Source organism: Coenobita brevimanus, chromosome 79 (genome assembly GCF_032717465.1).
Source record: "Coenobita brevimanus isolate Jiangsu-jjx chromosome 79, ASM3271746v2, whole genome shotgun sequence".
In the NCBI taxonomy this organism is placed as follows: domain Eukaryota; kingdom Metazoa; phylum Arthropoda; class Malacostraca; order Decapoda; family Coenobitidae; genus Coenobita; species Coenobita brevimanus.
In genome coordinates this window covers 5,456,205-5,476,204 of record NC_137032.1, presented here as the reverse complement: position 1 = coordinate 5,476,204, position 20,000 = coordinate 5,456,205, and the positions used below count along the sequence as shown (strand labels likewise).

General features: G+C 40.4%; 1 protein-coding gene across 1 annotated transcript in view; it reads right to left on the bottom strand.

The window, feature by feature from the left end:
* Positions 1-7,109, bottom strand: part of LOC145408985 (uncharacterized) — a 50,104-nt gene extending 42,995 nt beyond the window's left edge. The window contains exon 1 of the mRNA XM_080279557.1: positions 6,558-7,109. Coding sequence (XP_080135683.1) covers positions 6,558-7,109 — 552 coding nt within the window. The remainder of the gene's footprint in view (positions 1-6,557) is intronic.
* Between the last annotated feature and the right edge of the window lie 12,891 nt (positions 7,110-20,000).

Sequence of the window (20,000 nt, the reverse complement as noted above, 5' to 3'; positions counted from 1 at the left end):
AATTTGGAAAAGAAATGGGATAAAGGTAGAAGGCAAGATGATGATTTCTACCAAGAACTGGGTGAAGTGGAGACTCACAATAGACTGGTTAAACGTGTACACAAACTGGAAATGGCTTTCAAAAATGAAATTGATGAAATAAAGAAGCAGATGCACTTGCAAAAGGAAGAAATAGAAAAACTAGGAAGGGAGGCCAACAAGAAAGACACTACCATCAGTGAACTAACAGAGGAATTGAGTACACTTACGAAGAAAATGAGTGAAATGGCAAGTACAGTAGTCAATCACGAGAGTATTGTGCAAGAGTTCAAAAATGATACAGAGACAATTAGGCAAGTAAGCAGTCTGATAGATCAGAGCAGTGATATTGAGGAGAAGATAACACAGGTGAATGATGCTGTGCAAAGCTACAAAAATGATGTGGAAACCACGTATGCTGAAATGGTGAAAGTAAAAAAAGACTTAGAAACAAGGGCGGAAGAAAAAAGCATGAAAAAGGAAGTGAAAAGAATAATCCAAAACAACCCAAAGTTAGTCAGAGATTCAGTAGATATCAACAAATCTATAGTAATCCCTGGTATAGAAGAGGAAGAAGTAAAAAACAAGATCACAAGAGACAAAAAGGAGTTGGCAAATGTAATGAGCTTACTGAAAGAAGTATCGGAGGAAATCTGTAGTTAAGATATAAAGGAACACAAAAGGTTAGGGAAATACGAGAAAAGCAAGACAAGACCTCTAAAGGTAACTTTCCAGAGTGTAAACACTGTGGAGGAGATACTAAAAAATGCAACGAATCTTATGGAAAAAGAGGAGTTCAAAAATGTATGGATAAAAAGATGCCTAACACAAGAGGAACTGGAATTACTGAAAGAGAAGAGGGAGGAAGCAAAAAACAAAAAAAGAGGGAAGATCAGAAGAGGAGAAGAACACATTTATTTACAAAGTAATAGGATTGCAGGTACGGAAGTGGTACACAAACAGGAGGGAATAAAAAGGAGGAAGGTAGTAGAACCATGTCATGACAAGTATATAAACAAGATGATAAAGTTGATGTACTCAAATGTGGATGGAATGGTATCTAAATTACTAGAGATGAATGATTATGTCAGAGAAAATGAACCCCATATAATATGCCTAACTGAAACAAAATTAACACCAAGGATATCCAATGACATACTAAACTTAGAGGAATACAATATATGGAGAAGAGACAGAAATTTAAAAAAAGGAGGAGGAATTATAATATTAACTAAGAAAAATCTAAAAGTCAATGAAATAAAACTAGATATACCATCACAAGTAGAACTGATTGCAGTAGAGATCAACACATCTGAAGGGAAAGTAATTGTAGCCAATTTACCTGGCAGAGAGTACAATTCAGAGCTTAAGATCATTACTACATAAAATGGAAGAGAAATCGGAAAGAATTATACTAACTGGAGATTTTAATACAAATATAAATTGGAATACTCTAGATATAACTAGCCAAGAAAGTTGTTGGGACCAAAAGCTCCTGCAAGAGTTTTTCCTAACGCAACATGTGAGGGAAACCATCAGAAAAAGGGGACTCTATGTACCTTCAATGCTAGATCTAATATTTACTAGGCAAGAAAATGATATTGACAGTTTAATATATCACCCTCCACTCGGAAAAAGCGATCATGCAGTACTAAATTACAACTTCAGGATAGCATATGACATTGTTAACAGCAATGAAAGTTACAAAAAGAGCCTAAACTATAAAAAGGGAAATTATCAAGACCTAAAGAAGTATTTCTTAGAAGTTGATTGGGAAAATGAGCTTAATGGACAAGATTTAAATGCTGTATATATAAAATTCTGTGAATTTTATGAAATAGGAGACCAGAAGTACATCCCACAGCACAAAGAAGCAGATAAGAAAATACAGAAATGATTCAATACAGAATGTAAAAATCAAAAGAAAGAAGAGATTTGTTGTGGAATAGATACAGAAGACACAATAGTGAAAGGGCGTATAAAAATTACAAACAGGCAAGAAACGACTATACAAGAATAAGGAGGGAAGCCCAAAAACAGTTTCAGGAGGATATAATAAATAAAAGTAGTGATCAACCAAAGCTATTTTACAGCTACATCAGAAGCAAAACAAAAGTAAAAGATATAAGACAATCCATTACGGACGAGGGAATCACCTATACACAAGAGAAAGATATTTGTGAAGCGCTAAATAAGAATTTCTAACTAGTTTTTACAGAAGAAAAAAATTTGAGAGGGACTACGTGGAATATGCATGTCCACACATACTACCAGATATACAAATATCAGAAAAAGTAATACAGGAGGAGTTAAATAAATTAGACAGAGGAAAAGCAGGTGATCCTGATGAAATTTCATGTTGGGTACTACGAGAATGTGCAAAGGAGTTAAGTAAACCATTATTTTTAATTTTCAAGAATTCCTTGAGTCAATGTAAACTACCTGACATTTCGAAGAAAGCAAATATTGTCCCCTTCTTCTATCTATTTATCTATTGCCAGACGCCTCAATCCCATTTGGGGTGGCCACAAACAAATCGCCTCCAAGTCGCCCTGTCCCCAGCCATCTCACTGCCCTGCTCCCAACTCACACCCCCCTCTCTCATATACCTCTCCACCCCATCCCTCCATCTCATCCTCGGCCTCCCTCTTCCCCCCTCCACCTCACTCACATACACTCTCTTCGTCAGTCTTTCACTCTCCATCCTCTCCACATGGCCAAACCATCTAAGTGTGTTCCTCATAACGCTTCCTATCACATCCACATCCACACCACAATGCTCTTTTATATCCTCATTCGTCAGCCTGTCTCTCCATGTGACTCCACAGGCTCCTCTTAAATAACTCATTTCCACGGCTCTCACTCTTGACTTGTGTCCTACCAACAACGTCCAAGCTTCACTTCCAAACGTTAGAGTTGGTATCACAATACTGTCATGTAGTAACTTTTTCACTTCCATACTCACTTCCCTGTTTCTTATCACTGCTTTCAAAGAACCAGCAACCTTTCTTCCCTGCTGTACCCTTTCACACACTTCACCCTCCAAACCTCCATCCTTACTCATCACACTAACCAAGTACTTAAACGTACTCACACTTTCCAATTCCTCACCATCCAACCTCGCTGTACATTCACTGACTTCACCTCTCTCAAAGACCATCACTTTACTCTTCCCTACATTCACCTTTAGATTCCGTTTCTTACACACTCTCCCAAACTCATCCACCAAGCCTTGCAGCTCCCCTTCTCCTTCACTCAACAACACAGTATCATCTGCAAACAACAGTACAGGGAGTTTCCAAACACTATCCTCTCTCACCAAGGCCACTCCAACATCCACTACCCTACCTTGTACCTCTTATATTACCCCATCCATGTAAAGATTGAACAACCATGAAGACATGACACATCCTTGTTTCAACCCAACTTTCAAAGAGAAAAATTCACTTAGTTCACCAACCACACGCACTGCAGCCTTCGCACCATTGTACATCTCTTCACAGCATTCAACAACTTCCCATCTACTCCATATAATCTTAACACTTTCCACAATCCTTGTCTATCCACCCTGTCATATGCTTTCTCCAAATCCATGAAACCCGCATACAATTTCTTTCCCTTCTCTAGAAACTTTTCCACTAAAGATCTAACAATGAATATCTGATCTACACAACCTCTTCCCTTCCTAAAGCCTCCCTGTTCTTCTCCAACTAATTTCTCTGTTCTTTCTCTAACTCTGTCAATAAATATCCTACCATACACTTTTCCTATTATACTAAGAAGTCAAATGCCCCTATGATTCCCACACACTTCTTTTTCCCCTTTTCCTTTGTACAAGGGAATAATTATACCTGACTTCCAATCCTCCGGGACTCTACCTTCCTCCCAGGCCAATCTGCACATCTTCCACATCCATTCTACTACTATCTCTCCCCCATGCTTCAGCATTTCACCACACACTCCATCAATTCCTGGGGCTTTCCCCGATTTAACTTTCTTCATTGCTGTCACAACTTCTATCATACTGATTTCTTCCTGTTTTCTCACCTCCCTCCTTCTCCCAGCCATTCCCCAGCAACTTATTCTCGCATTACTTCCATCCTCTATGTTCAACAATTCCTTAAAGTGTTCTCTCCATCTGCTCACTTTATCTCCCTTCTCCACTAGTAATCTACCATTTTTATCTTTCACTCCCCTGCTAACTTCACTTCCACCCTGTCTTACTCTTTTCACCTCTTTCCAGAACATTTTCTTACAGTCCCTCCACTTTACATTCAAATTCCTTCCAAATTCCTCATCCACTCTCTTCTTACTCTCTCTTACTAATCTTTTCACCTCTCTCTTTCTTTCTACATATAACTCTCTCTTCCGCCTCTCAACTTCTTCCACGCCCCTATTTCTCATCCATTCATTGTATGCTTTCTTCTTTTGTGCCACAGCCTGTCTCACCTCTTCAGTCCACCACGCTGTTCCTTGCACCCCCCCTCCGTCTTCTCTTCCTTCCACACACCACATCACATGCTGCACATATTTCTACTGTAAATATCCTACACACACCTTCCACGTCTCCCATCTGCTCCAATTCATATTTGCCCAATCGTTCCTCCACTTCTCTCTTATACTCTTATTCAAGAAAGGAAATAGATAAAATCCACTCAACTACCGACCAGTGTCGCTGACCAGTGTTGTAAGCAAGGTATTAGAAAAGCTTATAAGAAAAGCTTGGGTAAATCATCTAATAAGAACACAGTATGATAACAGAAAGACAGTTTTGTTTCAGAAAAGGAAAATCATTTGATACTAATCTGTTGAGCTACTCTGACAAACAAACACAATACAGGAAAGAGAAGGATGGGTGGACAGTATCTATTTAGATTTCAAGAAAGCATTTGACACAGTACCACACCAAAGACTTTTATGGAAACTGTACCATCAAGGAGGAATTCGAGGCAAACTGTTTTGTTGGATGCAAGATTTTCTCATAAAAAGAGAAATGAGAACAGTACTAAGGGGAAACTACTCATCATGGAAAGATGTGACTAGTGGAGTACCACAGCGTTCAGTGCTGGCACCAATCATGTTTTTAGTGTATATAAATGATATAAACAGTAACACTGGAAATGAAAGCTATCTGAATATGTTTGCAGATGATGCAAAAATACAAAGGAGAATTACTAACACTGACTCTTGTAAAGAGCTACAAGAAGAATTAAATAAACTTCATGAATGGAGTAATACATGGCAAATGGAATTCAGTGAGGACAAGTGTCATGTAATCAAGTTTGGTAAAAGTGGAAAAAGACCTGATTGGGATTATACGTTAGGAAATAAAACCCTATACACATCAGAAAGAGACAAGGACCTAGGTGTGATTATCAATAACAGACTATCTCCGGCTGACCACATCAGCGAGAAGGTACGGAACATGTGTACACTGCTTGCAAATATGAGAATAGCATTCACATTCATAAATGAAGACATGCTAAGAAGGATAATAACAGCATTCATTAGACCAACCCTGGAGTATGCATCAGTAGTCTGGAGTCCTCATCTCAAAAAACACATAGACAAGATTGAAAAAGTTCAAAGGGCCGCTACAAGATGGATACCAAGCTTAAGGGACCTAAGCTACGAAGAAAGACTAAATAAACTGAATCTACCAACACTACAGGAGAGAAGGAAAAAAGGTGACATGATAATGCTATATAAATGCATATCAGGGAAGGAGATAATAGACATAAATGATTACTTAACATATGGGGAAGCATCAGCAAGAGCACACTGCAAAAAACTGCATAAGAAGAGAGGCGATAAAGACGTAAGGAAATTCAGTTTCCCAAACAGAGCAATTAATCAATGGAATGCACTACCAAATGAAATAGTGTGTGCCAAAACAATTCACAAATTTAAGGATATGTACGATAAATATGGTTTAATATACGGGACAGTACGAGCTTGACTCATTCCTGTAAAGATACAATTAGGTAAGAACAATTAGGTAAGGTAAGAACAGTGGGATGTGCCACTTCCCCCTTGGGCAAGTGGATGTGCTGGTATCCGTGACGTCACATCCCTTGGTTCTTCTCACTTTATGATCAACCAATGGGAGGCACCAAAACTCGTGACGTCACTCTCATATGCTCCGCTCATTTCCATACCAAGACCGAGAGAGGCACACTGACTGTAGTAGAACAGATTGCTTGCAACAAATCATTCTATAATAAAAAATATAAATATTATCTCAGTTTTATCTATGGCAGCACATAATATCCTGCTTTCACTGTGTCTTGATAAAAAAAAAAAAGTACCGACTACATCTACCGTAAGAAACAATGGAGGAATGAGGTGAGAGGTATATGAGAGAGGGATGTGTGAGCTGGGGGGAGGGCAGCAAACTGGCGGGGGACAGGGCGACATGGAGGCTACTTGTTTGTGCCCACTCCTTACGGGATTAAGGGGTTTGGCAATAGACAGACACATAAATAACTAAAAAAAGTAGAGTACTTCAGCAATATTTACAATAATACATAAAATCTTACTTCCACTGCATCGATAGTAGTGAAGCCAGGTAACTGAGTGTAGGCAGAGCGGCTGGCCAGCTTGTCTTCCTTTTTCCTCTTTTCTCGGTCTCTTACTGCTCTTATGTCTTCTTCATGTGATGTTTTTAGTCCCACTGATTCGTCCATGATGTTTTCTTGAACTTGGTACGTAGAGACTTTTTCACATGTTGGCTCAACCTCACCCTCAAACACACTGTCTAGCTCATCCAATCTCTCTCGTACTCGCTCCGATTCACTCACACTCTCTTGCACCCTTCCTGACTCATTCCGTGCACCCTCTGATTCTGGCACGCCCTCAGGTGTACTCACACCCTCCTGCACACTCTCTGTTTCACCCACACCCTCCTGTGAACTCACTGAAACACGTACACATTCCTCCATACACTCTGACTCCCCCACACCCACACTCCCTCCATCGACCACACTTGCTCTCTCACTCACACTCCTTGAATCATCCACACCCTCACCCACGCGCCCTAAATCACTCACACACACACCCACGCTCCCTAAATCACTCTCACTCACACCCATGCCCACACCCACACCCTCTCTTACTCCCTGCACGCCCTCACACCCACTCAAACCTCCACCACCAGACTGGCTGTTTATGCTAGTGTGGGTGCGAGGGTGTAGTATGGGCGTTGTAACCAGGCCTCCAGAAGCCGCCCACACCACACACCCACCCACTGCTCTGACCCCGCCCACACGACAGGGACCCGCCCACACCCCACTGATACTGAGTTAAGGAAAATAGCAATGGTTGAGTGACTCTGTAGGACTGATTGCCATGCATAAGCTCGATCCCCTGGTGGTTTTCCGATCATGTAATGCCACCAATGACAGTGGGCTGGTCATCTACCCTTAAATATACTGGATTACTACAGCCTAGCCTCGGGTCCCTACACCTCAAAGAGGGAAATATGGGACTGGCTGTTACAGTTTGCCCTTTCAGTCCCAAACCTCTCTCTTAAGCGGAATAAAATCGTCTAATGGCAGCAAGATCAAATTCAACTCTTTTTACCCCAAAAGTCCCTAATCAGCTAATGAAAGCGTTTGACGTTAGCCAGAATAAAGTACAAAGTGTGTTTTGCGGCGAAAGGATTAAAAAGGCCATTGTACATGACGGGTTACAGTAAATTCCTGCTGACCCTTCCAGTACCATAGTGCGTTTGTTCTAACCTGACAAAGATCCCTAATTTCTGCTCAGTTGATGGTCATGTGTAGGCAGGTTGGAGTGTTGATTTGACAAGTAACCAAAGGGACTCATTTCCACCTCATAACTAAGGATCATCGAATTTCTTGTAACTATGTCTTAATACTCAGGTTGTGAAAGTGACCCAGTACTGTCTGATGAAAATAAACTGACATTCGTTACAGTATAGCCATGGTACTGAAGGAGCTAGTCCATTCAATCTGATGACGTGCTTTTAATTTTACTCCTGCTACCACCAAACTATTTTCTTCATGTAGGACAGACATCTTGGAGCGAAGGAGTTAGTGTTATTGCAGATCTAACTCATCCAGTTCAAAAATTCCCTTCTTAGACGAATAACAGGTCTAGCGATGACAAGAATAAAATAATATATACACCATCAAACTTATATAAATCCAACAACTCTTTTCTAAGCTGATTTAAATCTTTTAACAGTGGCAACAACAGAATAAAATAGACATAATAAAGTGTGTGTTGATAGTATCGTCTGGACCTTGGATAGTATGATATGCCATATGCCAACATATGTTCACATCGTGTCTATTCATATCGGAGGATTTTACAAACACTGACACACAGACTTTCATATACAATGCTGTTACTAAAAACAACTCTTCCCTATTCGTACTTGACACATTAGTACATATTTAGAGCTCAAAGGATACAGCTTCTCCATGCCGCCTACACGGGACCACGCTGCTGGTTGCTATGGTAACGTAAACAACGCTTTCCCTCCGAGGTAGTGTCTCTATCTTTACTGGGGCGTATTAGCTAGCGTCCTTAATCACTTTATAATCAGCATTTGGAGCGATATTATTCACTTATATGTTATTTATGCCAAGTATTTCACCACCTTAAAGGCATGAAATGCATACAAATCAATATATTGGCGTAATATGCTAAATAAAACACTAAGGAATAAAGTTCACTGGACAGTACATACTCCGCTTGTTGCTATGGTAACGTAAGCAACGCTGCTCGCCATGGTCGTCTTTAAACTAACTTGATCACTTCACTCCCCAGTATCTACAAAGAACACACTGGCAGTTGCTACGGTAACGTAAACACAGCGTCCTGCCACAATTGTCTCTATACTGATTAGATCGCCTACTACTACTACTACAGGAGCCCAACTGCCGGTTGCTATAGTAACATAAACAACGCTCCCCGTCTCTGTACTAACTAATCACTTTACTTCTCACTCTCTATTGGGCATTTCAAATGCTCATTTAGTATATATTGCTTCCAATATTTCCACGCAAAAATCATCATCATCATCATCATCAAAATCAATTCCAATCCAGTGGAGCCGCGTCGTTAAATCAGTGTCACAGAGTGAAGGTGTCCCACTCCAGTACCAGTGAATGTGTTAAAGGAGTTCATAAAATACAGGAAAAAAAATCACTGCCATTCGAAATAAAAGCCTTTTGTAAAATAGTTTTAAATTTCTGTATCAAGAGCATAATTTGGTATAATGGAAAAAAAAAAAACTTCTAAAGTATATGGCTTCAATATATTGTGCAAGTTTACATTCAGATAAAGCACATAACCCTCATATATCATTCACATCCGTCCCTGAATAAAAGTACCCATATATATGACCCCTTAATCCTTTTAATACACGACACTTTTTTTTTTTCAATTTATTCAAATCATCACTACATGATTTTTCACAACTTAGGCACTGTAGGTTCTCTAGTCGTGATGTGGTCAGTCAGGACTATACCCAACCCCTTCAGTTTGCAAAGTTTCTCCTGAGCGAAATCAAATCGTCTGGAGATAAAAGTAAAATGAAAAGTTCGTCACTGGATTGAAAGGGTTAAACCTCTCAGGAGTTGAAGGCCAAATGATTCTTGACTCTCTGGCTGCTAACGTCGAGCGATTCTAATATGCTCTTGAAAAATATAATGAACTCCACATGTCAAAATTGATCATAGTTAACTTTTTAGCCATAAAGGAAGAGCTTTGTATTATATTCCAGATTCCGACGGGCGACTTTTTATTCAACGTAGGGAGACTCAGGCAGCCGAAGTGTTATGGATTCCCGATTCTCTCATTTGCTTCGCCTAAAATTCATCCCGTACCCTTACTCATCCCCACCTCTTTAATCCAGGACGTCCATGGCCGCGGGATTCACATAACCTCTCCACAAACAAAAAAAAATAAATAAATAAATAAAAATAAATTAAAATAATGTAGATGAGTAAAAGTTCGCCGACAGTCCTCCGCAAGTATTGTGTTGTGCCTTCCATATTAATATTTTTTTCCCTCCTCAAACGACAGAGTATCCTTCCTTCTCATACTCTTTAGCGTGTACTTCATAATGCTGTCACATAAATATAATTTACATTTCATCTTCCATTGCCATAGCCAGCAGAGGTGTCGGTGCATATGTGTTTGCATGTGTACGAGTAAATGAGTGTGTTAATTCATTCATACATCTAATATCAATGAGTCTAGTGAGAATGTAACCAAATCAGTACATCCTCATTTTTAGTATATTACAATTAATCATTGTATACACTTATTGGTATTGTGTATGCTCTTAAGCACTCTAAGAATATTACATGAAAACACGATAACATACAAATATCTGTCTTATAACACACAGTGCTTGGGAAGATTACTTACCGTTAAGTAACGTCCTCCGTTGAGACAATGCATCCATATATATTATCATGTGTTCTGTTACTTCTCTCAGTAACTCCATCTAAGGGCAGTATTCTAAGTGGCAGTGTAGGCTTCGTAGCACCTTTTTCCTGGCAGCTTATTATGCATGATACACTTTCATATCTCCTGTTGCATTTTCTTAGTATTTTGATGCTGCCTTCATGCGATGGCAGCGATATGGCCGGGTAGCTATACAAATGTCCCTCAACTCCATCCCTATCCCTCGAGAGGAAAACGATGGACTGCCGGAGAAGGGTAATTTAAGCCTGCTGTTCACTGGGTTCATATTTCAGATGAACCATGGGCTATAATAACTAGTATTAATATCTATATACTCGTAGTTTACACACACACACACACACACACACACACACACACAGAAGGGATACTGAAGTTAATGAGCAGAATATATCGCTGAGGAAGAGATGTTTCGAAGTTTCAAATCCACCTGGAATACGATCCTATAACCTAAATCTAAAATCCCCACAAAAATCATTACTTTGCTTCCCTGCCAGACGTAAAGGAGAAGCGTGAGCATGAACGCCTTTTTATTTAGTTAGTTAGTCTGTTTTTCTAATTAATAAAATGTCAAACTTCACGTCCGTTTAATATATTTGAAAGCCACCAATGTAAAAAAAAATTGATATTCACAAAACAGGTATGAAAGTCCTGAGTGGGTGGAATTAATCAGTGTATAACATTGCACTGAACTGAGCCTTATCCCTGTGTGCCCATCTATACATCTTTAACCCATTAAGTTCGCTGACGTATTTTCTGACCTGTTCTTGCTACCCTCAGACGATTTATTTGGTAGAGTAAAGACTTTTCAAACTGGTGGGGTTTGATACAGTCTTAATCAGATTCAATATTTAACTAAATAAAATCACTTGGTATAGGAAGAACTGGACTAAAAGTGTCGTGGCTGAACAGGTTAGAGAAAGTACTATAACTGGCATAGAAGGCTTCGTAACACCTCTTCCTTAGCGACTTATTTTCCATTTTAAGCCTTAACATTGTCTTATATATGCTGCTTTAAAATCGGCATCACTTCCATTAATTACATACAAGAGGATAATGAGGAATAATGTACAAAATAAATTGTCAAGGAAGAGGTCCTTGTAAGATATTCAAAGTTACTTGGAATAAGTGTAATGTGCAAAGTAAATAGTCAAAGAAGAGGTGCTATAGAACCTTCAAAGTTACTTAGAATACGTTCTTCTAAGCATCACGCGAAGAAGAATGAATTTGGACCTAATGAGACGAACTTCACATGTCCCAACACTCACTGAAAATGTCCCTATAGTTTTTTTTTTTTTTTTTGTTATCTCCTAGGTAATGAAGGCTTGATACAGTCCAGAAGATGAATTTGCCTAATATTCCACCACTTTTAAAACTCACTGCCCCCTGCTCGTTAAACTTCCTAAGATGAGATCAGGTTTTGTAGATCTGTCTTTTTATCGTTGGTTCTTCCTGACTAGGTGCGCCAAAGAAAAAAAAAAAAAAAAAAAGGTGCCTTGAGCGTAGAGCGATGTGGTTTATTAGCGGCTTTGAAGATTTCCTGACACCACTTCCTTCTCGACTTTATGTACATATTACAGGGGCGCTCACCATCCACTCACTCGAAGTAGTGCTGCTGTCAGGTGTCTGTCCTTTCCTCTCCTCCATCCTTCTTTCCTTCCATCCTCTTCTGTCTTCCTTTACTTCCTTCTTTCCTTGTCCTTCTGCCTACGGGTAACTTTACACTCCCTCTTCTGTCTTTCATTCCTTCATTCTTTCGTCTTCCTTCTGCCTGTGGGTGACTCTACACTGAGTGACAAGCCAAATGGTTTCCTGTACACCAGGAAACCATTTACTACGCTAGTTGGTAACCATATAACCAAATTTTGGCGCCTGGTGGTTTAGTGAGTAATTATTGCTCTCCAATCGGATTGAGCCGGTGAAGGTTTTATATCCAAGGGATAGTTGGGGTTGACTGCTCATGTAATGCCACTCAGAGATGAGTGAGGCTGGTCGCTCTCATCTTAAATGTCGGGACCAACTGCTTAGCCCAGGGCTCCTACGCTTCTCATGGGGCAATGTAGGATTGGATGATGGATGGATGGATGGATTACAGCTTTATATCCTTTTGCATGTAACTGATGGAAACAATGTCGATACTAAAATGTAATAAATAGCATACAAGAGAATGTTTAGGTGTCGTATGCAACACAAATCGCAAAAGACAAGGTGTTACGAATAATACAGTGCCGCTTGTAATGCAGATTTCAACATCACCCAAAAGAAAAAAAAAAAAAAAAAAAAAAAAGGATTTGGCTTTGACGAAGTGGTTTTATTTTGAGTCCATATTATATTTACAAATCATAATAGATAGATAGGTAAATAGACAGATAGACAGCTCTATGCGAGCCTGGGAATGGGAAATGATCTTGAAAGTTATCTGAGGAAAAGCTGACGACAGATTAGGAAGTAGCAATGTCAGGAGATGATGCAGGTAGTTTGTCAGCGAAACAGCAGGGGAACAAAGCCTAGTGACATACACACATACACACACACAGGTTTCTGGAACTTTCCAACCACAGTGTAACACACGTGACACGACCCCTGTTTCACCAGAATTTAGGAAAGAGAGCTCAGAAGAAGACAGGCCATAGAATCGGCAGGTAGTAGGGAGCAAGCCTCAGCAAATTGGAAGAGAGAGAGAGAGAGAGCGAGACAGGGAGGTAGCTAGCGGGACTCTACTTATATTTCACTCGTGTGTGAGAGACTTTGTTAATATTTCCAAGACAAATAAAAATAGTCCCATACTATTCTTTACCTCTCCTGTCATTGCATGACAAATGGGAACCAAGATTATCTACTTACAAACAACTCAAGTATAACAACCGCTCGTCCACAAGTCTAATATATAACTTCTCTACAAGTAACTACAAAGTCCTTTATTGTGACAGTTTCAGAGATCGCTACACTCAGTGATGATCTTCGTACAATTGTCTCCATTGTATCCTCTGTAGCAGGAGTCTTGGTACTGTTACATAGCCTATGATTTCATCATCCTTTGTGTAATTTTAACGCACAGTGTGCTGCATGTTTGATCACGAGCGTGTTCTGCCTCAGTTCCCCCCTTCTACCGTTATAGTAGAGTAAGTCGTCATTTCTGGAGTTCAGAGCAGGATTTTCAGCTTTTTGTCCCCATGGCTTCATTTGCGCGTCCTTCTTACAAGTTGTATCAAGCTCTGCCAGCCCCTATATAATGAGCTCAGTCTCTGCATCATTGCCACTTAGATCTGCTCCTCATTTTGTTCACATCTCTGTCCTCCCCTGTACAGATATTATTATTGTGAGTGCTCAAGAAATCTCCAAACATCTAGCAGCTGTGTGTAATTTGAGTATAAGTGTTATTGCATTTTTTCTTGTACTGTATAGCATAAGGTTAATTCTTAGGCCTAGTGAGGTTTTTTGATTAATGTTGGGTTTTATGTCAGTCATTTTTGATAATATTTTGTATCTGTAATAATTTATCTTGCATTAACTGAGCATTACCAGGTGTATTTTCATTTTATCAGGGCTGACTTAGATAAATTTACTCTTGCTAATTTCGTGTTAATAGAGGCTATTGCAGTTAACCATATATTTAACCTGTTTATTTGCCATTACATTATCCTTATGAGTTCTGAATGTTTTGTTGTTAGTTTGTGCATTAAACTTTAACTTGTAATTTTACCTAACTCTTTGTTTTGAACCTGGAACTTTACGGGACAGTAGTGACTCTTAGCATTCTCACTTAAAGTGTACGTTATCTTTCTCTGTTCCGTAACAGTACAATCAGAGAAAAAGTTTACCTAATATTTCATCTCTTCCACTTCTCACTTTCCTCAGGTTGTTAATATTCCCAAGCTGAGAGACGCCTGGTATGCTCCCCAGGACATAAATGACTCTCTCTGATACAAATTAGGGTGAAAAATGATGGACATACTCCTTGTGTGAGGCTTGGTATGTTTCCCAGCGCATAAACGACTCTCTTTGATATGATACTTCACGGAGAAAAATAGCAGATGTGAGCATAGTGTTAAGTTGGGATGAAATATTAGGCAAACTTATGACCTTGATTGTACACTTAGATTTCGTTGCACCCGCTGTAGATATTCGCACAGTTCTCTCCGTTGCGTCCTGCCATGCTGGCCTCTTGGAACACCTCAATGGGTGTATCGGTGCGTTTGGCCAGTAATTGACGTACCATGTATCTGAAAGGACAAGACGTAGGTTGATCTGTGGCCGAAAACTTAAGTCTGTGTATAAGATTGCTTTGATATACTCTTGTAGGCCTATATAATTTTGTCTCCACCCAGTGCAGCTACCAAGCACAGCACAAACGTATTAGAGTGAACTAGCAACATAAGCCCGTCTCCTGCCTTGTTCTCCGGAGAGTGACACATCGACCCACCCATAAAGTCCATCCGCTTATCTATTCATCCACCCATCAAGCCCAACCAGCTGGATGACATGCAAGTTTACACACACACACACACACACACACACACACACACACACACACACACACACACACACACACACACAAGCTTGGGTATACTGACTCCCCTCCCTGCATCACCAGCTGGGGTATACTGACTCCCTTCCCTGCATCACCAGCTGGGGTATACTGACTCCCTTCCCCGTATCACCAGCTGGGGTATACTGACTCCCCTTCATCACCAGCTGGGGTATACTGACTCCCCTTCATCACCAGTTGGGGTATACTGACTCCCTTCCCTGCATCACCAGCTGCGGTATACTCACTCTCCTAAGTCGCAGACGATAATGCAGCTGGGTGTTTCTCGCCCGCAGTCCTGGATGGCCTCACAAAGATACAGTTGCATGCACACGGGATCAGGGTTCAGGTAGCTCCTCAGGGAACTCTAAAGGGAAGAAAGACACGTTACCTGAGACTCCCATTTTACTCTACAGGACTCTACGGGAAAACAAAACAATTCATTATGACACAGAATGACGCCAGGATCAGTTAGCTCTTGGACTGAGGGTAACTATAGAGTATTTTACTCTAACCTGATTTAATCCCACCCAGGGCGGACATTTAAAAGGCAGCAGTAATACGTCCTTTCATGTGATTTCACTTTTTGCACCCAGTCGAAGATGGCTCAGTGGTATGTGTAAACCCTCTGGCCCGTATTCTCGTCGGTTAACAGGCTCCCTAACACCTCTTTCTTAACGATTTATTTTCCTAATTATCCACTAATAATCCCTTTTGTGCTTCCTATATTTTATTTTCATTATCGACATCCATTGCATGAATAACAAACAAGAATATATTAACAGAGCAAATGAAGACATAATCCGATGAGGAAGAGGTGCTAGTAAGCATCCTGACCACGCGAGTAGTAGTGGTAATATTAGTAGTAGTAGCGGTAGTAACAGTCGTAGTAGTAGAAGTTGTCGTAGTAGTAGTTGTCGTCGTCGTCGTAGTAGTAGTAGTACTAGTAGTAGTTGTTGTCGTAGTAGTAGTAGTAGTAGTAGTAGTAGCTGTTGTTGTGTTGTTTTGTTGTAGCCCCAAGTTCATCAGAAGGTGAACCCAGTGGACGGCAGGCTGAAGCTGTCCTCCTCCTGCAGCTTACCATCCTCCTTATGGGGACACGGGGGGGGGGAGGAGGAACTGAGGGACATTTGTATGACCAGGCAGCGGAGCCAGCCAGTCATATCAGTGCCGCCACGTGAAGGCCTCCCTCTCAAACATCGGTGAGGAGATGAAGTGAAATATTAGGCGGACTTTTATATATACACATCATCATGCCTACCTTGACCAGAGTACTGAGAGACACGATGACATCAGAAGCGGACCAGCAGTTATTATTTGCGACGTACACAGCATCCATCAGCATGATAAGCAACCGGATAAGCTGTGACAAGAGACAGTGCACAGCGGTGAGTCGTACGGCTGTATTTTAGGTGACTGGAGATTTTGCAACACCTCTTCGTAAGCGATTTTTGTTATTTACTTACATATGTCCACAAACAACTATTACTGGGATTGCAATAATTAAATGAGTGTAAACAATATAACATCTTGAAATGCAGTTTTTTTTTTTATCTATGAAAGAGTAACTAGTTATTTATTTTTCTTTTCCATACTGATATAAGAATTTCAACATATTAAAGTGCATATAGAAAATTTCATGAGTTACGCATTTTTCTGAACAAAAAAAAAATTCAGTGTGTTAAAGAGATCGCAAAAATTTCACCTTACTCCATCTAAAAAAAAAAAAATGTATTGCTTTATGTTGGAAACTAAAAAGAAAAAAAATGAATTACTATTTTACACGTAAAAAATGAATCTCGGTACATTAACTGTTTACACAATAATTTTCTTAATAAGCCTAGTACAATTTCTCGGACACTTTGTATAATAGGGTAAGATTTTGGGACATCACGAGCTGTACTGATCACTTACGATATCAACTGACCCCTCCTGTGTAATTTATCTATCTATCTACTTATACCTCCCTATCTGTCGATCTATCTATTGATGGTATGCACAATCACTCTGGTTATAGTATAGAATATCTCACTCCCAGCTCCCGACAACATCCCTCACCTTCACTCCGTAACCCCAACACCACACCCCTAACCATACCCAAACCCTCACCCTCACTTTTATCCATACTCTCACCCTCATCCACACCCTCACCCTCGCCCTCACCCACGCCCTCACCCTCATCCCTGTGCCACCCCTCAATCTCCCTATATCTAAATTAAATTACATGGAGGAAGCACGATTACGGGAAAGCCTCACCGTTCGCTTGCTTTTGGCGTACAGTTCCTGAAAGTCCTTGCTGCCTGTCACCCGCCAGAAACGAGTCCCCAGTCTCTTCTGGATAATAAAAAAAAAAAAAAAAAAAATCTCTATCAGTTTATGCTTCTATACAGTGCTTGGCTATCCTGGAAAAAATATACTCTGCCAGCTGATTCGCTTATAAACTGAGTGTTAATATCCTGGAAAAAAAAAAAAATGGTTGTTTCACATTTACGAGTACATAAAGTGTTTTGCTATTCTAAATAATAATAATAATAATAATAATAATAATAATAAACTGGATAAGCCAATTCTCATAGGAGTTTATACATTACTTTGCTATCCTGGGAAAAATACATATTCTTTGTTAGCAACTTAACTTATAATGGATGCTCTTTTATCCTGGGAAAAATACACTCATTCCCTAATAGTCTATTCACTTATATACAGAGTTCGTCGCTGTCCTGGGAAATACATAAATTTTGCTTTGCTATCTTGGAGACAATATACATTTCTCAATTACTTAAGCTATTCATACAGTGCTTGTCTATTCTGGGGGAAATGTTAGTTATAAATCAGTGAATTAATCTTTCGTATATCGTGCTTCTTTATCCTGGAAAAAGTCTTTATCAGTCGTTGTATTTATACATATGGTGCTTGCAAGAGGGGAACAAGTCAAGAGTGAGAGCAGTGGAAATGAGTTACTTGAGAGGAGCATGTGGAGTGACATGGAGGGACAGGTTGACGAATGAAGAAGTGAAGGAACGTTGTGGGGTAGATGTGGATGTGGTTGAAAAGATTAGGAGAAATACACTGAGGTGGTTTGGACATGTGGAGAGGATGGAGAATGAAAGACTGACTAAGAGGGTGTATGTAGGTGAGGTGGAGGGAGGGAGAGGGAGGGGTAGACCGAGGATGAGGTGGAGGGATGGAGTTGAGAGGTATATGAGGGAGGGGGGGGTGAGTTGGGGGGAGGGGAGTCAAATGGTGGGTGACAGAGTGACTTGGAGGCGTTTTGTCTGCGGCCACCCTTTGCGGGATTAGGGCGTCGGGCTATAGATAGATAGATAGATAGTGCTTAATTATCCTGGAAAAACTATAAATACAGTGTTTAGCTATCCTTGAAGAAAAATATTGATCAGTCCTGTCATTAATAAAGTGCTTTGTTATCCTGGGTGGTGCTGGATAGGGCCGCCTTCGTGTGGTTGTACCGATATAACCAGGTCGCTCAACTACCTGGTAATACAAAAGATTCCTAAGCTATCCCTATATCCCAATCTTTCCCAAAGGAAGGATAGTGAACTGCATGAGATCAGCTTAAGCCTACAGACCACTGGGTCCACGTTTCAAATGAACCTGGTGCAAGAACAACAAAACTGCTACTACTACTGCTGCTGCTGCTGCTGCTGCTGCTGCTGCTGCTGCTAACCTGGAATAAGCATAAGTTATTATTCAGCTTGGAGATCTTCGCGAATGGAGAAGTTAGCTATAATGCCCGATGACTGAGGAGACATTCTTTAATTTGAATGATCATCTGGTGGGGACTGAGTAAAATAAATAAGCGGTTTCGTCGACTGTGTGACCTGCGTCGAGCCATGAAACCGTCAAAGGGACGTAATGAGCAAAGGAGAGGGTGGGATGGGCTGGAATATTGGTGGGCGATGGGGGCCGGAAAATATGCCCTGTGTAAATGGGTGTCATAGGATTAGTCGTTTAAGTGCATGGCAGGTTTATATAAAGTTTTTTTCCAACAATAATACGAACAAGCCTGGGATGCGCTCACTTACTTGTCTTTGTGATGAAGATAAAATGACGTCACAGAGTTCAAAGGACGTCTCTCGTCACACAGATACCCTCTCTACAAAACGTTTCGGGACTCTCTCTCTCTCTCTCTCTCTCTCTCTCTCTCTCTCTCTCTCTCTCTCTCTCTCTCTTTAAATACCGAGTGCTTATAGTTTTATCATCTAAACTGGTCCACAAATTTTCGTCCTTTTGCAGCTTATTTCACGTAATTCGGCAGAATAAGACAATATTACGGTTCTACATTCTTTCCATAACACTTCTTGGTAACTAGCAACATATTACAGTATTAAAATATTGCTACAACTCAGCATTCAGAAAGCAAAGATCGCAGCTTTAGGCCACGTAGTAGCAGTGGTTGTAGTAGTAGTAGTAACAGTAGAAGTACTGTAGTAGTATGTAATTGCTGTAGTAGTAGTAGTAGTAGTAGTAGTAGTAGTGAAGCGAGGGATAGGGATGGACGCCAAGATGCGAGAGATATGGAAGCGCTGGGTGGGTTAAATCACCATGGGGAAGTGAATAGTAGTGAAGTTAGGGGTGAGGAACATCAGGAGGTTTATAATAGAAATGAAACTCAGGATGAAGACCACCATAGAGGAGTGCATGAAAGAGGGAATCATCCAGGTATCATACGTCCTCAGAACGGTAGTGACACAAACAACGAGGAAGCAGAACAGCCTCACAGGTCTGTGCAAGAAGGTCGTCCCACATACTGGATGGGCAAATCCCGAGAAAATGCAGTAACCTGGGTGAACACCACATATAATGAAATAGTTGGATGGTCCTCAAGTAACCTTTTTGAACCTCCCAAATGCAATGCTACAACCGACATGATCAAGGAAATCACTCGCCTGATAGCCAACTACAACAATAACTCACCCATTGCCTCATTCTCTCTTAAGGTCCTTGCACTAATACCACATCTCTTCCTCAACAA